General features: G+C 45.0%; 1 protein-coding gene across 1 annotated transcript in view; it reads right to left on the bottom strand.

The window, feature by feature from the left end:
* The window catches only part of ADCY3 (adenylate cyclase 3), a 145,460-nt gene that overhangs the window by 55,016 nt on the left and 71,847 nt on the right, over positions 1-18,597 (bottom strand). The window contains exons 3-8 of the mRNA XM_066594769.1: positions 8,804-8,934; positions 8,219-8,330; positions 7,932-8,059; positions 5,862-6,020; positions 5,581-5,746; positions 5,245-5,364 (exon numbers count right to left, since the gene is read on the bottom strand). Coding sequence (XP_066450866.1) covers positions 5,245-5,364; positions 5,581-5,746; positions 5,862-6,020; positions 7,932-8,059; positions 8,219-8,330; positions 8,804-8,934 — 816 coding nt within the window. The remainder of the gene's footprint in view (positions 1-5,244; positions 5,365-5,580; positions 5,747-5,861; positions 6,021-7,931; positions 8,060-8,218; positions 8,331-8,803; positions 8,935-18,597) is intronic.

Below are 18,597 nucleotides of genomic sequence, written 5' to 3'. Positions count from 1 at the left end.
TAGGGAAAAGAGCGGTGTCTTGGGGAAATAGCAGTGTCTTGTGGAAAAAGCGATGTCTTGGAGAAAGAGCAATGTCTAGGGTAGAGAGCGGTGTCTGGGGGAAAGAGCGATGTCTTGGGGATAGAGCAGTGTCTTAAAGAAAGAGTGATGTCTTGGGGATAGAGCAGTGTCTTAGAGAAAGAGCGATGTCTTGGAGAAAGAGCAATGTCTAGGGGAAGGAACGATGGATTGGGGAAAGAGCGATGTCTTGGAGAAAGAGCGATGACTTGGGGAAAGAGCAGTGTCTTGGGGAAAGAGCGATGTCTTGGGGAAAAAGCAATCTCTTGGAGAAATAGTGATGTCTAGGGTAAAAAGCGGTGTCTCGGGGAAAGAGCGATATCTTGGAGAAAGAGTGGTGTCTTGGGGAAAGAGCGGTGTCTTTGGAAAAGAGCCGTGTCTTGGGGAAAGAGGGATGTCTTGGAGAAAGAGTGATATCTTGGAAAAAGAGCGATATCTTGGAGAAAGAGTGGTGTCTTGAGGAAAAAATTATGTCTTGGGAAAAAAATTATGTCTTGGGAAAAGAGCAGTGTCTTGGGAAAAGAGCGGTGTCTTGGGGAAAGCGGGATGTCTTGGAGAAAGAGCGGTGTCTTGGAGAAAGAGTGATGTCTAGGGGAAAGAACAATGTCTTAGAGAAAGAGCGATGTCTAGGGGAAAGAGCAGTGTCTTGGGGAAAGACAAGTGTCTAGGGGAAAGAGCAGTGTCTAGGGGAAAGAGCAATGTCTAGGGGAAAGAGCAATGTCTTGGGGAAAGAGCAATGTCTTGGGAAAAGAGCAATGTCTTGTGGAAAAAGCGATGTCTTGGAGAAAGAGCAATGCCTATGGTAGAGAGCGGTGTCTTGGGGAAAGAAGGATGTCTTGAAGAAAGAGCGATATCTTGCAGAAAGAGTGGTGTCTTGGGGAAAAAATTATGTCTTGGGGAAAGAGCAGTGTCTTGGGAAAAGAGCAGTGTTTGGGGAAAGAGGGATGTCTTGGAGAAAGAGCGGTGTCTTGGAGAAAGAGAGGTGTCTTGGGGAAAGAACAATGTCTTAGAGAAAGAGCGATGTCTAGGGGAAAGAGCAGTGTCTTGGGGAAATAGCAGTGTCTTGGGGAAAGAGCGATGTCTTGGGGATAGAGCAGTGTCTTAGAGAAAGAGTGAGGTCTTGGGGAAAAAGCGATCTCTTGGAGAAAGAGTGATGTCTAGGGTAAAAAGAGGTGTCTCGGGGAGAGAGCGATATCTGGAGAAAGAGTGGTGTCTTGGGGAAAAAATTATGTCTTGGGGAAGGAGCGGTTTATAGGGGAAAGAGTGATATATTGGGGAAGGAGCGGTGTCTTGGGGAAAGAGTGGTGTATTGGGGAAAGTGCAGTGTATTGGGGAAAGAGCGATGTCTTGGGGAAAGAGCAGTGTATTGGGGAAAGAGCGATGTCTTGTGGAAAGAGCAGTGTATTGGGGAAAGAGCGATGTCTCTGGGGAAAGAGCAGTGTATTGGGGAAAGAGCGATGTCTTGGGGAAGGAGCGGTGTCTTGGGGAAAGAGCAGTGTATTGGGGAAAGAGCAGTGTATTGGGGAAAGAGCGATGTCTTGTGGAAAGAGCAGTGTATTGGGGAAAGAGCGATGTCTTGTGGAAAGAGCAGTGTATTGGGGAAAGAGCAGTGTATTGGGGAAAGAGCAGTGTATTGGGGAAAGAGCGATGTCTCTGGGGAAAGAGCAGTGTATTGGGGAAAGAGCAGTGTATTGGGGAAAGAGTAATGTCTTGGGGAAAAAATGATGTCTTGGGAAAAAATTATGTCTTGGGGAAAGAGCAGTGTCTTGGGGAAGGAGAGGTTTATAGGGGAAAGAGTGATATATTGGGGAAGGAGCGGTGTCTTGGGGAAAGAGTGGTGTATTGGGGAAAGAGCGATGTTTCTGGGGAAAGAGCAGTGTATTGGGGAAAGAGCAATGTCTTGGAGTAAGAGTGGTGTCTTGGGGAAAAAATGATGTCTAGGGGAAAGAGCGATGTCTTGGAGAAAGAGCGGTGTCTTAAGGAAAGAGTGGTGTCTTGGGAAAAAGCAGTGTATTGGGGAAAGAGCGATGTCTAGGGGAAAGAGCGATATGTTAGGGAAAGAGTGGTGTGTTTGCGAAAGAGCAGTGTATTTGGGAAAGAGCGATGTCTTGGGGAAATAGCAGTGTCTTGGGAAGTGATGGTGCCATCCCAGATGAGTTGAAATAAACGATTTGCATGAGTGGTGCGCAATTCTAAATAACTTTGGGTGATACAGGATGCAGCGATTTCACCGATGGTGTTTACAAGTGGAGCGGCACCTTGCCAGGGGTTTAATACCCACAAAACTGGTGACAGGTTCTCTTTAACTTTGCAAAAAAAGTGCTCAACATCGGGCAACATACTAAAGCAGACGTCTGCACCGACCGGGATGTACAACAACTTTATAGATTGTGTTTGGTGATTGCAGTCATAAGAGGATCCTCTAGAGGGCACCGCATTAAAAGGCACTATTCCATATGTCCTATCTAGCAGGCAATGTGACCTGACCGCCTGGGACCGCGCACATCAGCCATATTACTGCCTGTACTACACTATATAATGTATACAGTATATCTATAGCAGATTTAGTAAAGACAAGTGAAGTTTTGGGCAGCTTTGAAAACTTTCGGCTCAGAGGACACAACGTGAGAAGCGAGTCAAGGGTTACTCCTTGATTGCTAAATCAACTACATTTCGGGTTTGAGCTTGGCTCCAGTTTGGATACATTGAGGAATCAGAGTTACCTATTATATCCAAGCAGCTTATATAATAGGGCCTGGTTAAACATATACCCCCCCCCCCCCCCCATTCCATATTAACCCCGTAAGGACATGGCCTATTTTGGCCCAATGGACGCAATGATTTAGTTTTTTTTTTTTTTTATCTCCACTTTTCGAAAGCCATAACTTTTTATTTTTCTGTCGACAGCCGTGGAGGACTTGTTTATTGTGATGAGCAGTATTTCACACGGGCGAATGTGATATCGGGCCGTGACATTTGGCCTGATATCGCTCTTGCCAACATGCGATGTCCCCTCGGATGCCAGGCGTTTTTTGGGTTAAAACCGCCTCAGATCACTTCAGAGAAGTAGCGATCCTCCGCTAGAATTGCGGCTAGAATCGTGGTTTGTTTCCCATTGTTTTCAGTAGGACATCCCGCCGTGCCATGCTGTGGCGGCCCCATTGAAAACAATAGGCATGGCATTCCACGGGGAAACAAATCGCTCATGCGTATAACCCCATTCACAAGCATAGGGTTCATATTCATGCGAGATCTGCACGGCTCACAATGCACAAATTTCGCGTGATTTTCTCAGCTGTATGAAACCGGCCTAAATAACATGATAAATGTTTTTTGCAGATCGTTATGGTTACGACAATACCAAAATGACTTCGTTTTTTTAGTTTTTTCACCTTTGCATGATAAAAACCCTTTATTAGAATTTTTTTCCCCATCGCTGCATGTAAAGTCTCTTCATTTTCTTATTTTTCCATGGGCGGAGCTCTGAGCGGCTTGTTTTTTGAGTGTATGGCATAATTTAAAGTTTTTCGAAGGGCAGGAAGAAAAACACCAATTCTGCCATTGTGGGATTTCTCGCAGCGTTAATCAGGCAGCATGAATGACACGATCAGTGTTTTTCACGTTGATATGATTACGACAACACCAACATTTGTTTTAGGTTCATCCACTTTTGCACAATTAAGACCCCCTTTTTTATATATATTCTTCTGTATCGTTGCATTCAAAGTTCTATAACTTGTATTTTTCCACGAACGAGCCCTCGCACGGCCGTGTCGACAGGAAAATAAACGTTATGGCTTCAAGAGAGGAGATGAAAATCCCTAAAAAACTATTGTATCTTTAGGTCCAAATTAGGCCGTGTCACTAGGGTTAACTTCATGCAGCTGCCAGATCATGATGTACAGATCCCCTTCTTGCTCCCAGCTCTGGGCTCTCCTGCACACTTTGTCCCGATGCTGCGCAGCGTCAGGACCAGAGCAGCGGCGCCGGGAGTGTGAAGGAGAAGTGGACAGGCCGCCGCTATCTACCAGAGTAACCCCATACATAATGGCTAATTCCAGTTTTTACTGCTGACTTCCTGTAAAACTCGCTCTTTGAATCAGGGCATCCCCAAAAGTCGATTTACTCACCCCTAACTTAATGGGGTACTCCGGTTCTAGTCTTTACTGTGTTACCTCATTGGTAGTATCGTTGCAATGGAAGCAAATCATCTAATAAGATCTTCGCAGCACAAGAAGCCATATTTAACCCTTTCCAATCCAATTTCTATCCTGGTTTTCCTAGGGGGATTACTCTTTTTCTGCCGTTATACAACGGCGCCATCTGCTGGCTAAAGCCAGTACTGCATGAGATGACACGTTGGATAGGCTCTGACAGCAGAGAGGCTGGCAATATACAGTAAGAGAACCCCCGACGGACGTCTTCCAAGATCGGAGCTGTACAGCCTTAAATCAGAATGTCTTCAGAGGTCAGACAGAGGATTGGAAAGGGTTAAACATTTTGCTACACCTAAGGCCCAATGTCCATGGCCAGCGATTGGTTAAAGTGATCGATTATTGTTAAATGTCACGCGGCAAATCGTCTATTTTCATCAACCTCAGGCTAGCCTCACACGGGCGAGCGCGATATCGGGCCGTGAATAAAGGTGTAACAAAACCCCCTTGCATCACTTTGGGGAAGCAGCCATTCAGGGAAGAGGATCATGGGAGTTTCTCCCATTGTTTTCAATAGGGACACCTTGCATCGCACCGCGTGCGCCTAGTACATGGTGTGATGCTATCTCCGGCCCCATTAAGAAAAATAGGCGATGCGATGCGAGAGCACAAACATAGGACGTGCCGCGATCTCTTTCGACGCCGCGAGGTGGGAAAAAAAATTGCTCACGTGTATGACGCCATACAAAAAAATGGAATTCATATTCATGTGATATTTGTGTGTCCCGCAACGCACAAACCTCACGCGATTTTCTCGCGAGATTAATGAAATTCTCTGATTTTCTGTAAATCATTGCGAAATGAAAAGTTCTGCAACGTTCTAATGTACTTAGTATTTTAATTTCTGACCATTTTAAAAACCTCTGCTTGCTGTCAGTGAACGGGAATATTTATTGTTTATAGTCTGAACACTTATCCTTCCCTAATCCTGCTCACGGAGCTACAGTTGCGTTACTCTAACACGGGGACTCACTCTGGTGTCCAGCTCCTCGTTCTCGTCCGGCGTGGTGCAGGTGGTGTGGATGCTGCCGTTGCACTCCTTGGTGTTGATAAGTTGCGGGGAGTTTCCGTGTGATGATGTCAGCGAAAGCTTCTGAACAGAACAAGAAAGTAGCAATGTTAGCACTAAGCCCCACCCATAGCACATCCCAGCCACTCCCAGTTCAGCTAACCGCACCCACTTTCAAATACAGCAGCCCAAACATCATCAGGACTGGCCGGTATTGGTTAGATTATCCAACTCCGCTATCACGCCAAGCGGTGGGTGGCAGGAGCCCTAAGGCGTTAGATGGGCATCGGTGACACTTACCACTCCATTTATTCCGTTCTTATTTACTGGCTGCTTGGGGACGACCACCAGGTAAGTGACGATGCCCTTTTCCCGCAGGTAGTCGCACCTCGTGCCCCCTTCTCCAGGCTCCACATCAAACTCCCCCTTCAGACAATCGTACGTGCTCTGGGAGATGTGGACGCGGCTGCGGTTGGGGATAAATTGGGAAACATGAAAAGTTGGCAGCTCTGGCATGAGACGCCAATTGGGCATTCTAGGGGTTCAAAAAAATGATCACCCTTGGCTTTAGGGCGACTTACCCAGGGATTCCTCCAGCCTCCATCTTGTTAGCCAGGGTGACATCTGTGGACCACACATCATACTGCCAACGTTTCTGTCCCAAGACTCCTCCAATGACCGTCCCCGTATGAACGCCCACACGCATGTCCACGTCTGTTTTTGTCTTCTCTCTCACGTACCTGCGCAAGCAAACAATACAAATCTTAAGTTTCATCCATTCGCTCTAGCGCTACTGTATGGACCTGAATGGCAGATTCTGCAATCCCAATCCTTGGGGTAAATATCGAAACAAGGCCGATCCCCCCCGTGCTGCAATCCACATCCCAGGAGAGAAGCAAAGGACCTTTTTCCTTCCCAATCTTTGAGCAGGTCTAGAGTCTACAGGGGTTTTCTAGCACCTGTTGATGACCTCCTAAGAATAAGTCATCAATACAAAGTTATTACCAATTATTATAGGGTTATTACAAATCATCTCCCCGATGTGAAACCCTCATAACTCCCGTTTAATGACCCTCAGATACAGAAACATGGTATCAATGGAAACAGAAACTCAAAAAGTTTTGTTGCACAACATCAAAAATGTTCTCCCCCAGCGGTGATCAGTGTGACCCCCTTTGTCACTGGACACACATGGAGCCTGTAGTCAGGTTGTAGCGGATTCCGACTAACTGATGCAATTGCTTCTGGGATGCCGCAGATCATGGTGTGTGGTAAGGGGGGCATGTAACATTCTAACACTCCCCCAGAGAAAAAGAAGAAGAAACTGGGGATTTCCTATCCCTGCTGCGGCAGAAGCCATATCTGTAGCATTCAGGTATGAAATCCCCAGGATTGTTCCCTCATGGAATAAGAAGGGGCTGCACACTTTCCTGAAGGTTATAGCTCAGAACACACTAACCTTGGGGGAGTCTCTTGTACGCTCCACGTAGACCAGTGCCCCCCCCCCCCCCCAGATTCTGACATTACGTTTGTTGCCCAAAAAATGGAAGACGGCTTCATCACTAAACACTGAAGATGCCATGAAGTCCTCGCTTCCCATTACAGTTCGCAGATTCTCACAGAGAGAGCAGCGCCGCACTTTGTCTTCCGGTTTCAGGGCCGGTAACTATTGCAATCGGAAGGGATAACATTGCAAACATTTGCGCAGAATCTCCCACACGGTCGTTGGCGGGACGTCTAGTTCTCTGCTTGCTCTGACGGTGGAGTCATTTATAATGACTCTGCAGTCATTTGACGGGGACCCCCTGCTCAGGACGCCGGCGATGAGCTGATCACCCGGCCCGCTGTCAGTGCAGAGGGCTGGACGTGCCTCATAGGGGACAGGGGCGGACGTGCTCTAGCTGGCTTCACTCCATTAGAATCCATGGTAGCTGAATCATCCGTCCCCAACACAAACACAACATACAAACTCCATGCACACCTTGTCCCTAGTGAGATCTGACCCATGACAGGGTAAGCAGACCCACGCGGAGTCTGAAGACATTACTACTGAGGGGAGAAGCTTCTTGGATCCTGTGTTTGGACTCCAGATATCTCCAAGGCTTGAACTTCAGAAATGATCTATTATACGTTTATGATCTTGCAGCATGTCTTATTCTTGTCCGATTATCGGAGGAGAATAGCACATACCGATCAGTTGTCAGGAGGTATCATATCTCTTTAAGAAGAGAACCTAGACGGTGAGTGAGAAGACTTATAAGGCCACCCATGTTCTTCTGGGAAATACATGCAAATAATGGAGATGGAGCAATACCTCTGCAGCGCCACCTATTGGATGGCAGCATTCCTGCAAATCAATGTCCGACCCTTTATGCAGGTCTGTAGAACAATGATTGGGAGTTTTCAATTCCCAATCATTGTTATAAAGACCTGTATAAAGGGTCGGACATTGATTTGCAAGAATGCTGCCATCCAATAGGTGGCGCTGCAGAGGTATTGTTCCATCTCCCTTATTCGCATAATGTCTCCCACACATCCGGCATGACATGGACGGGATGTCTGTGTGCCGACCAATGCGAGTTGAACCCGACGGTCGCTACCTTTTATTTGCCCATGTGCGTGTACCGTCGACCTGCAGATGTGGCACTTACGATATGGCGTCGACCATTGCCAGACCCATCATGATGCAGCAGTACGCATGGTCGTCTCTGTAGTCCGGGAGGCCGCAGATACAGTAGTAACAGTCACCCAGAATCTTAATCCTCAGCTGATGGTATTTCTAGGGAAGCGAAGGCAGAATTAGTAACAGTATTGACAATATGTATCAAAATCAATGAGCGCCCGTGAAGTAGACTGGCACCAGCGGCCCTCTCATCCGCTCAACGTGCCAACCTCGGCTCTGCTACATCTGCACATATAGCTATAGTTATACACTCACCGCTGCAAGCTTGTCGAAGCGGGCAAAGAGTTCATTTAACAGCTTTACCAGCTCCTGGGCGCTGCAGTATGACGAGAGCTGCGTGAAGCCAACGATATCTGCGAAGAGTATGCTGCCAGGAGACAGAGCACATGGGGGTCATCCGCTGTACAACAGTCATTACGGACCCGTTCACACGGGTGGAATATTGCGGAATTTTAGGCTGATTTAAGCCATTTTCACTCTGCATCAAAATCCACATGCATTTTTTGGTGCAGAATTTACCGTGGCATGCGGCGTAGAATGTGGAAAATTCTGCCCGTGTGAAGGGCTCTTATACGGCTTTTGCCCATTATGACCATTTAAAAAAAAAAAACCACTAAAGTTGTCTTTAAAAAATAGCGCCACGCCTGCATGCAGGTTCTACGTGGTATTGCAGCTCAACCGCATTTACTTCAATGGAGATGAGCTGCAATACCACACACAGCCTGAAGACAGGGGTGGTGCTGTTTTCCATGTTTCTAATCCTGGAAAATCCCTTGAAAATGTGTTTTTCTAAATGAGATGTTACAAGAGATAACGGCTCCTTTTACGGGGCCCACTGACCTGACGTTCTCGTGGCGGTACATGTACATGGTGTTAAACTGCTGCAGCTCTTTCTGTTTTTGGTCTTTCTTCATGTCGTTGAGCATCTCATCAGCAATATGTTTGGGCAGGATGGAGAGGAGGAGACGTTCCTGCAACAGATACACAAGAGCCAGGATAAGAATGAGCCATTGTCCTCGTCTTCTAGCAAATCTTAGGCACAGAAGGTGCTGGCTAAATCCTTACTAAAATGACAAAAACAAATTAGTCACATGACCGTCCTGCTGAAAAGTCTTCCCCATGTCTCTTCCATGTGATTTAACCCTCTAACAATGGTGATGCATGCCGACAATACAGAAAGCAGAATGGAATGGGCTCATGGAACGTACATAGTACTGCCCACCAGGGCTCATGGAATGAACATACTACTGCCCACCAGGGCTCATTAAATGCACATGTCACCGCCCACCAGGGCTTAGAATGTACATAGTACTGCCCAACAGGGCTCATGGAATGTACATAGTGCTGCCCACCAGGGCTCATGAAATGCACATGTCACTATCCACCAGGGCTCATGAAATGTATATACTACTGCTCACCACGGCTCATGGAATGTACATAGTACTGCCCACCAGGGCTCATGGAATGCACATGTCACTATTCACCAGGGCTCATGGAATGTACATACTAATGTGCACCAAGGCTTATGGAATATATATATATATACCAATGCCCACTGGGGTTCATGGAATATTACATAGCACTGCCACCAGGGCTTGTAAAAGGTATATACCATTATCTACCAGGTCTCATGGAATGTACATACCATTGCCCACCATTGCTCAAGAAATGTATATGCCACTGCCAACTAAGTCTCATTGGACGCCCAAACTACTGCCCACTGGAGTATGACTCAGCCTATACTACTGCCTACGAGGGCTTATGAAATGTACTTGACATTGCCCACCGCAACCCATGCAATGTACATGCAGTAATCCACCAGGGCTCATGAAATGTACATAGTAATGTGCACCAGGGCTTAAGGAATATACACACAAAAGCCCACCAGGGCTCATAAAAAGTACATAGTAATGTGCACCAGGGCTTAAGGAATATACACACAAAAGCCCACCATGGAATGTACATTACTGTCTGCTAGGGCTCATGAAATGTACATACCACTGTCTACCAGAGCTCATGGAATGTACATGCTACTGTCTACCAGAGCTCATGGAATGTACATGCTACTGTCTACCAGAGCTCATGGAATGTACATGCTACTGTCTACCAGAGCTCATGGAATGTACATGCTACTGTCTACCAGAGCTCATGGAATGTACATGCTACTGTCTAGCTGGGATGATGTAATGTACATACCACTCACTACTATAGATTTTGCCTTGTATATACTGTTTTCCACCATTAAATAGACACTCTATATACAACTGTCCAAAAGGGCTTAGACTCTAAATATAGCACTGCCCACTGGAGTATGTTTCTGTCTCCACCACAACCCAGCAGGGCTCATGGAATGTACATATGTCTCTGCGCAAAAGCACTCATACACTGTACATACCACTGTCCACCAGGGCTTATACAATGTACATACCACAGTCAGGGGCACAGCTAAATGCTCATGGGTCAGGGTGCAAAAGTTTATCTTGGAGCCCCCCAACTTCTCTTAACCCCATTAATGCAGAAGCATAACTTAAAGCTCCTGGGCCCCAATGAAAACCTGTAACAGGGCCCCCAAATAAAATGCTTTATTCATAGTACTGGGCTCCCTATATGGAGAAGAGAGGCCTTATGGGCCCCCTAAGGCTCCTGGGCCCGGGTGCAACCGCATCCCCTGCATGCCCTATAGTTATGTCAGTGACTACAGTCCACTAGGGCTCATGGAATGCACATATTTCTGTCCACCAGTCGTCATGGAATGTACATACCAAGGTCCACCAGGGACCGTAGAACGTACCTACCACTGTCTACCAAAAAGGACCTCCTCTTCCTAAGAATTCAATTTCAGTTGGATAAAGACTGACAAAAGTGTAGCTCATTCCTTCAAGACATTACCAAGATATTAAGCCCTAATTACCAAAAGCATCCCTGGATGACTAAACTCTAACTGAGTCTTATTTACATCAATTTTGAGCAAACACAACAAATCCACATATAACGAATATCGCATCTCAAAATACTAAATTCTTTCATTGTTTTATTTCTTAACCCTTTCCAATCCACTGTCTGACGTCTAAAGACATTCTGATTGAATGCTGTTCAGCTCCGATGTCAAAAGACATCCAGCAGGGTATTCTTGCTGTATATTACTGGCCGCTCTGTAGTCGGGGGCCTCTCCAGCATGTCACATACCGCAGTACTGGCTCCAGCCAGCAGATGGCGCCATTGTATAATGGTAGAAAGAGAAAGCCCCCTAGGAAACCCTGAATCCAAAATTGGATTGCAAAGGGTTAATTTTAGGATTTTTTTTTTTGATTTACAAGTTTTCATAGGGTCCTTCAAGGTGGATTCTGCTTCTCATGAGGAAGTATCACTGTATGAGATTGGAGCCAGCGGTTTACGCACAATATCACAGTGTTACAGCCCAAAGTGGAAGTCATCGGGGGTGTAGCAGCTCACTATGAGGCTTGCTATGGAGCGTGCCGATGAATGGGTATGGATCGGTGCTCCAGCTGGGCATGAGGTACTCTGGTTTCTGTGAGAGCCCGGTATCCAGTTAGCTCTCTGGTGTGCTCAGGTGGACAATTTCACAGTTTCAAAGTGGTTTTGATTCATTATATGACAAAAACTTATTAAAATGTGTAACAGAGGTGAGAAGACTGATATCGAGTAACTCTGTGTCTAGCACCAGCAGGGTCCGCTTAGAAAATCAGACAAGTTTCAGCAAAAACAGTCACTGCTATCAAAGTACTAAAAACTTTTGGAGATGGACTGTTCCATCTTCGCATTTGCATATTTCCCAGAGGAGCATGCATGGCCTTATAAGTCTCCTTAAGGAGAACTGATACCCTTCCTAACCCACATCTATAGGCTTCTCAGTAGCCAAGCCAGAAACCTACTGCACACTGATGAGGAGTAATCACCCCCAAAACAGCTGTCTGTGTATAGTTTCTGGCTTTGGCTTACAATTCCCAGTCATTGTTACAAGACTTATTTAAAATGTCTAGCATTGACTTGCAGGAATGCAGCCTTCCAATAGGTGGCACTGTAGAGGTATGGTTCCATCTTTACATTTGCATAATTCCCAAAGGGGCATGGGTGTCCTTATAAGTCTCCTCACACACTGTCTAGATGCTCTCCTTAAGGAGAAATGATACCCTTCCTGACCTAGGTCTTTGCCTTTGAAACAGCAGGGACACCAAGGCCCGCCACAACAGATGGGACTGGCCATAGTTCTCTATAGGAACAGCATTGTAGTATACATCAATTAGAAACCACAAGTGGACCTCCGGAAGGGACTGGTGCCACCATTGCACATCAGACTGAGCCTTCTGAAACAATTATTCATGGCTCTAGATGAGGAGTCATCATCCTTCAAGTATCTTCAAGACTTTTTCCTTCATTAGTCTGAGCCAAAGGTTAAAACACATGTCTTCATCAGACCACATATGAGGAAGATCTTGAATTGCAATAAATTCCCCAAGAAGCATCCCAAGTAAGGATATCTTTATCTTACTGGTTTGGAGGTTACCTAAGCAATCATAAGTTGAAAAACTGTGGAGCTGGTTAAGACTCAGGTGAGGAACTACAATACAATGGACTGCAGTAAGTCCCTCAAAGTCAAAAGTCCTTGATGATCATAAGTTCAAGAAGAACATGAAAGCATCCCCAGAGGAGCTTCCATCAGAACGTCCTGGACCTTGCACTTTAATCCGGACATGTAATGGCACATTAACCCTGAAGGGAAATCTCTACATGGCCACGCCCCCCCCCCCCCCCACAACATAATCAGTTAATCATCAACGCAATCAGCTGACTTTTTCCTTAAATTGTTTGAGGCAAAGGTCAAAACACATTTATCATTGGGCAATAGATAAGGAAGATCCTGGAGTGCAAACAATTCCCTCACCAGTAAGGAGACTTTGTTGCAGCAGTTTGGGGATTCTTGGGCAATCAGAAGTCAGAAAACTATGTGGAACTGGAGGAGACTCTGATGAAGAACTACAGACGGTACAATGGACTGCAGTAAGTCCGTCAAAGTCCGGATACATAAGATCATGTTGATAAATTCAAGGAGGATATGGAAGCGTCCTCAGAGGAGCTTCCACCAAGACATACTGGTCTTTCAACTTCCATAGGGACATGTAATGCTACATTCACTCTGAGGGGAAATCTTTACCTTGCCATGTCCTCCCCCCGACATAATCAATTGATCACCACCACGATCATCTGACTTTTTTCTTTATTTATCTGAGGCAAAAATCAAAACAGGTATCTTCCTCGGACCACAGATAAGGAAGATGCTAGAGGGCAAACAATTCCCCAAGAAGCTCACAAGTATGTAGACTTGGACAATCTTTGTCGTAGTGGGTTGGGGCTTCCTTGGGCAATCACAGGTCAGAAAATGGAGACTTTGATGAAGAACTACAGTACAATGGAGTGCAGTAAGTCCCTCAAAGTCCAGATCCTTAAGATCATCTCGATACATTCAAGGAGAACATGGAAGCGTCCTCAGAGGAGCTTCCACATGGACATACTGGTCTTTGTACTTCGATAAGGAACATGTAATGCTACATTCACCCTGAGGGGAAATCTTGACCTTGCCACAGCCTCCCCCCAACATAATCAGCTGATCACTACCATGACTCCAATCTGAAAAACCTCTTCAATTTTGGACTTCTTCCTCACTGCCACTATTACATATGTTACCGAAACCCTATGCCACATTAAGAGCTGCCATATTGAAAGCTACTTATACTCGTAGTGTCAAAACTTCATTATTTTTTGACTCGTCTTCATTTGAGTGTATGTGATCTCACTTTTAATCCAAGAGGCCACATAATCTTCTGAGGTGTGTGATGGGAACAACAGTAGGACTCTCAAAAATTCTGCACAACCAACTATCGGAGTGAAGGAACTTTACTGAATACACATTGACACAAGAAAGAAAAAAGGCAGTTTTAGGTGATTTTAACCTGTCTGTACAATAAAGTTTATATTCTTTCCTGTATATTCGGGTGTTTTTGCTCACTATTTCTCTTGTGTCCATGCGTCTATGGTTCATTTAGGCGTGCGGCCATCGTCATCCAGCTCGATGGTGGTGCCAGCCATATGTGTTTTTGGTGAATTTTACGGTATATCCTCTTATTCTTCTATACAACGGAGTTCCTCTGTAAAACCTTTGTCTCTGAACATTCGCAGCAGCTGTTACCAGACAAGTTAATATATTTTTCAGGACAGATACTAAGTAGGACAAGATAGAATTGAGCTTGTAAAAAAATACAAGATATCTATGGCCAAATCCGGCAAAGAGCCAGCTGCTCAGTGCGGAGGCCCAGCTGCCGGACCTGCCTGTACATGGACAGATTTATAATCATCACGTAGAGGGAAGGATAAAGAGCAACACAGAAATGTGAAGAAGCCTCGCCTAGGCAGAAAATCCACTGGCAACAAGATTTTTTTTACATGACATGGTGCTAATCTCCGGGAGACTCTTGAGAAAAAAAGGAGATCTTCTGGGATTCCGGTAGAGCAGACAAATATCTTGGGTGCCCAATATTCTCACCTCACCCCGTTTCTGCACTCCTCTGCAATCCGAGGTGCAACTGCAAACAACGTTCTGATGCTAGCCCCCGTGTCAGGACATTGTGCCCGACTGCCTGGAGTGCAAGAACTGGAAGACATTAGAACTTGCAAGTCTGCCTTGGCGTCTGCATTTAGGTGGAGTCGCAACTCGGGTCTGTATTGGCTTAGGCGGTTTGTATTCATTTTGGAGCATGATGGGTATATGCACTATTTCGGATTCAAATTCTGCAAGTTGGGCGTATTCTATATAAATGAGTGGAGCACAAGGTCAAAAATTTTGTGCACCAGGCAGAGCACTTTATATGTCCCTTTTTAGAATCTCCCCGATGTCCCTTCTTAAAAGTTGGCAAGTATGTGCTAAACAGGGCTGGGTCCAGGTATATGCAAGGCCCTTGAGTGACTTGAATCACAATGAGACCCTTACGTACCCCAACGTCAGTTTGACAAGAATACAACATGTTAACCCTCTTGTCATTGGTGCCCAGTTGGGCACTCCCAAGCTCCTTCCCCCTGAAAGAGACACCGCTATGAAAGGAAGGTCATGTCATACCAATTTGCGGTTTATGAGGCAAGCTGGTGCCAGTCGATGTAATATACTGTCAAGCAGATGGATGTCGATCCGTATTGCCAAAACTGGTTTGGCTTAGGGCTATCTGAAGAGGCAGAACTTGTTGAACCGCAGTTTTTACCCTTGACCATTCCAAGTAGGATTTGGCCTTCACTGCATGGTCTCCAAGCTGTTAGTTGCTCTCCTGGTAGTGTGGCTGCTGATGCTGCACTGGGCCTTGGCATGGTACTTGATGGTGTGAACTGGTGCTTATCCAGAGGACAGACTGTGCTCAGCAGTATAGTCAGGCGGGCGGTACAGGTGCAGTAATGAGGTCAAGCAAGATGGTCAGGGCAGGCAGCAAGCAATACTGAAGTCTAGAATACAGAGCCAAGGTCAGGGAGCACAGAAATCAGGAACACAGACTAAGGTCAGAACCGGAAGACACAAACTGAGGCTTTGTCACAATGGCTATAAGAAACCAATTGCTAAGCCTAATATAGTGGGACCTGGATGAGAACTGGTGGGGGACATATTTAGGCCACACAGATTAGCCCTTTAGGAGAAGGGGCAGCAGCAAGCACAAGCCCTACGGGTAGACACCAGAGAGGCAGAGGAGGACAGAGCATGGTCTGCAGGATGGCCATGCCAGACCATAGAGTAGTCACAAATGGGTTGTATTCAAATTGGACAAATGTTATAGGCTGAACGGCCCCTCTATTAGAAACAGACCTTTCATAATAGGCGCTTATTATCCCAAGAGTGCAGCATAAAACCACATGACAAATCTTCTGTTGGTCAGTTTCAGTGGGAAACCATATAGATTGAAAAACCCAGGGATCTGAGCGACTTCGAACGAGGCTCGGTCATCGGTGCTGGACTAGCTGGGGCTGGGGTGTCCTTATTCCTGTGAATGACCATCCTGTAATACTACATTTCCCTGCCTGGCTGGCCACGACCTCCCTTGAGAAGAGGTTTGCCAGGGGTGCCAAGAGTGGATGCAGGTCTGGTGTTCGTCGTGGTCCCCACATTCTGAGAGGGGTGGTGCATGTTGGCACAACCCTTTTAATGTCAATTGTGGATCCACGAATCTGTCCAATTGTCAGCAGAAGGCAAAAAGGAATTTTTTTCCACTTCATTGTAAATTGGGTCTATGCCATGCACGGGTAATTTGTGCCTTCCTCCGAATAAAAGTTGAACTTGATGGACTGCCATCATTTGGGGTGTCTGGGGAGATTTATGAAGGACAATGAAAGAGGGAATGGTAGAGATTGGGCAAGGTTCTGATTAGTGAGGATCTAAAGTTCAGGTAAATTGGGACAGTACAGGTTAGTTTAACCAATATAACACCCGTCCCTTAGGTTCTCATGGTGACCAACAGTAACTTTTAGGGGCAGCTGCCTGGTGCATCCTATATTACATCAGTGAAATTGCATGGATGTGCACTACATAAAGCAGTGTATTCATATATTTCATGGCCAAGTGGTCTTCTTAGTGGTCGGCTCTAACTACTCCATGGCAGGCTTGTCACTTTTGAGAACCTGGTAGAGGCATGGTTCAACATGCAACCTCCCGGTCCCCAGTCGCAACTCTACTGGGAAGCAATTCCCAAACTTTTCATCACGAAGGAAGAAAACTATTTCCCTAAGAGAATCGCCTATAGATACTCCAGCCATACTGTTTTTTAGGGAAACCCTACATAAGGAGACATTGGTGTAGGGATGGAAAAGTCATCTGAATGGTTGATAGGGATCGTTCCTTCTAAGCAGGAATTATTCTGCGGGTCACTTTGATTTTTCTCGAATTACACCTTCTCTGCATCTACCACCTACTTGTCCAAAATGTTGCCTCTACTTTGGGAACAAACATCAGTCACTGATACATAAAAATTAAGGGAGGGTCAGAGCTCTGTTTAAAGCCTGGTGTTCCTCACTGACGGACGTGATTCAGACCTCGTGTCTTTGCTCCGAGCCACGTTCTGTGTTTCTGTCTATTATCAACATCATTATAGTCTAAGTGTATCCGGACTACTAAACACGAGCACAATAATCTCATTAGGTTCTGAAATAGCCTCGCAGAGTAATCAAAATATTCCCAGAGTACCCAGCCTGGTAACAGCTCCGCTCCCAACCTGCAGGGCGGCTCCCCAGGGTATCACCATGTGTCAGCCTGCAGGAGACTGTAACAAGATCCAGCAGAGGCACAGACATACTATACTGCTGATATCACTGGGAAACTAGTTATATTCTTGTACATAGGCGGCACTCTTATAGTAGTTATATTCTTGTACATAGGAGGCAGTATTATAGTAGTTATATTCTTGTACATAGGGGGCAGTATTACGGTAGTTATATTCTTGTACACAGGAGGCAGTATTATAGTAGTTATATTCTTGTACATATGAGGCAGTATTATAGTAGTTATATTCTTGTACATAGGGGGCAGTATTATAGTAGTTATATTCTTGTACATAGGGGGCAGTATTATAGTAGTTATATTCTTGTACATATGAGGCAGTATTATAGTAGTTATATTCTTGTACATAGGGGGCAGTATTATAGTAGTTATATTCTTGTACATAGGAGCAGTATTATAGTAGTTATATTCTTGTACATAGGGGGCAGTATTATAGTAGTTATATTCTTGTACATATGAGGCAGTATTATAGTAGTTATATTCTTGTACATATGAGGCAGTATTATAGTAGTTATATTCTTGTACATAGGGGGCAGTATTATAGTAGTTATATTCTTGTACATAGGAGCAGTATTATAGTAGTTATATTCTTGTACATAGGGGGCAGTATTATAGTAGTTATATTCTTGTACATAGGGGGCAGTATTATAGTAGTTATATTCTTGTACATAGGGGGCAGTATTACGGTAGTTATATTCTTGTACACAGGAGGCAGTATTATAGTAGTTATATTCTTGTACATAGGAGGCAGTATTATAGTAGTTATATTCTTGTACATAGGAGCAGTATTATAGTAGTTATATTCTTGTACATAGGGGGCAGTATTATAGTAGTTATATTCTTGTATATAGGAGGCAGTATTATAGTAGTTATATTCTTGTACATAGGGGGCAGTATTATAGTAGTTATATTCTCTTACATAGGGGGCAGTATTATAGTAGTTATATTCTGGTACATAGGGGGCAGTATAATAGTAGTTATATTCTTGTACATAGGAGGCAGTATTATAGTAGTTATATTCTTGTACATAGGAGGCAGTATTATAGTAGTTATATTCAGGTACATAGGGGGCAGTATTATAGTAGTTATATTCTTGTACACAGGAGCAGTATTATAGTAGTTATATTCTTGCACATAGGGAGCAGTATTATAGTAGTTATATTCTTGTACATAGGAGCAGTATTATAGTAGTTATATTCTTGTACATAGGGAGCAGTATTATAGTAGTTACATTCTTGTACATAGGGAGCAGTATTATAGTAGTTATATTCTTGTACATAGAGGGCAGTATTATAGTAGTTATATTCTTGTA

This window comes from Eleutherodactylus coqui, chromosome 1 (genome assembly GCF_035609145.1).
Source record: "Eleutherodactylus coqui strain aEleCoq1 chromosome 1, aEleCoq1.hap1, whole genome shotgun sequence".
NCBI lineage: Eukaryota > Metazoa > Chordata > Amphibia > Anura > Eleutherodactylidae > Eleutherodactylus > Eleutherodactylus coqui.
This window is presented reverse-complemented; position numbering and strand designations above follow the sequence as displayed.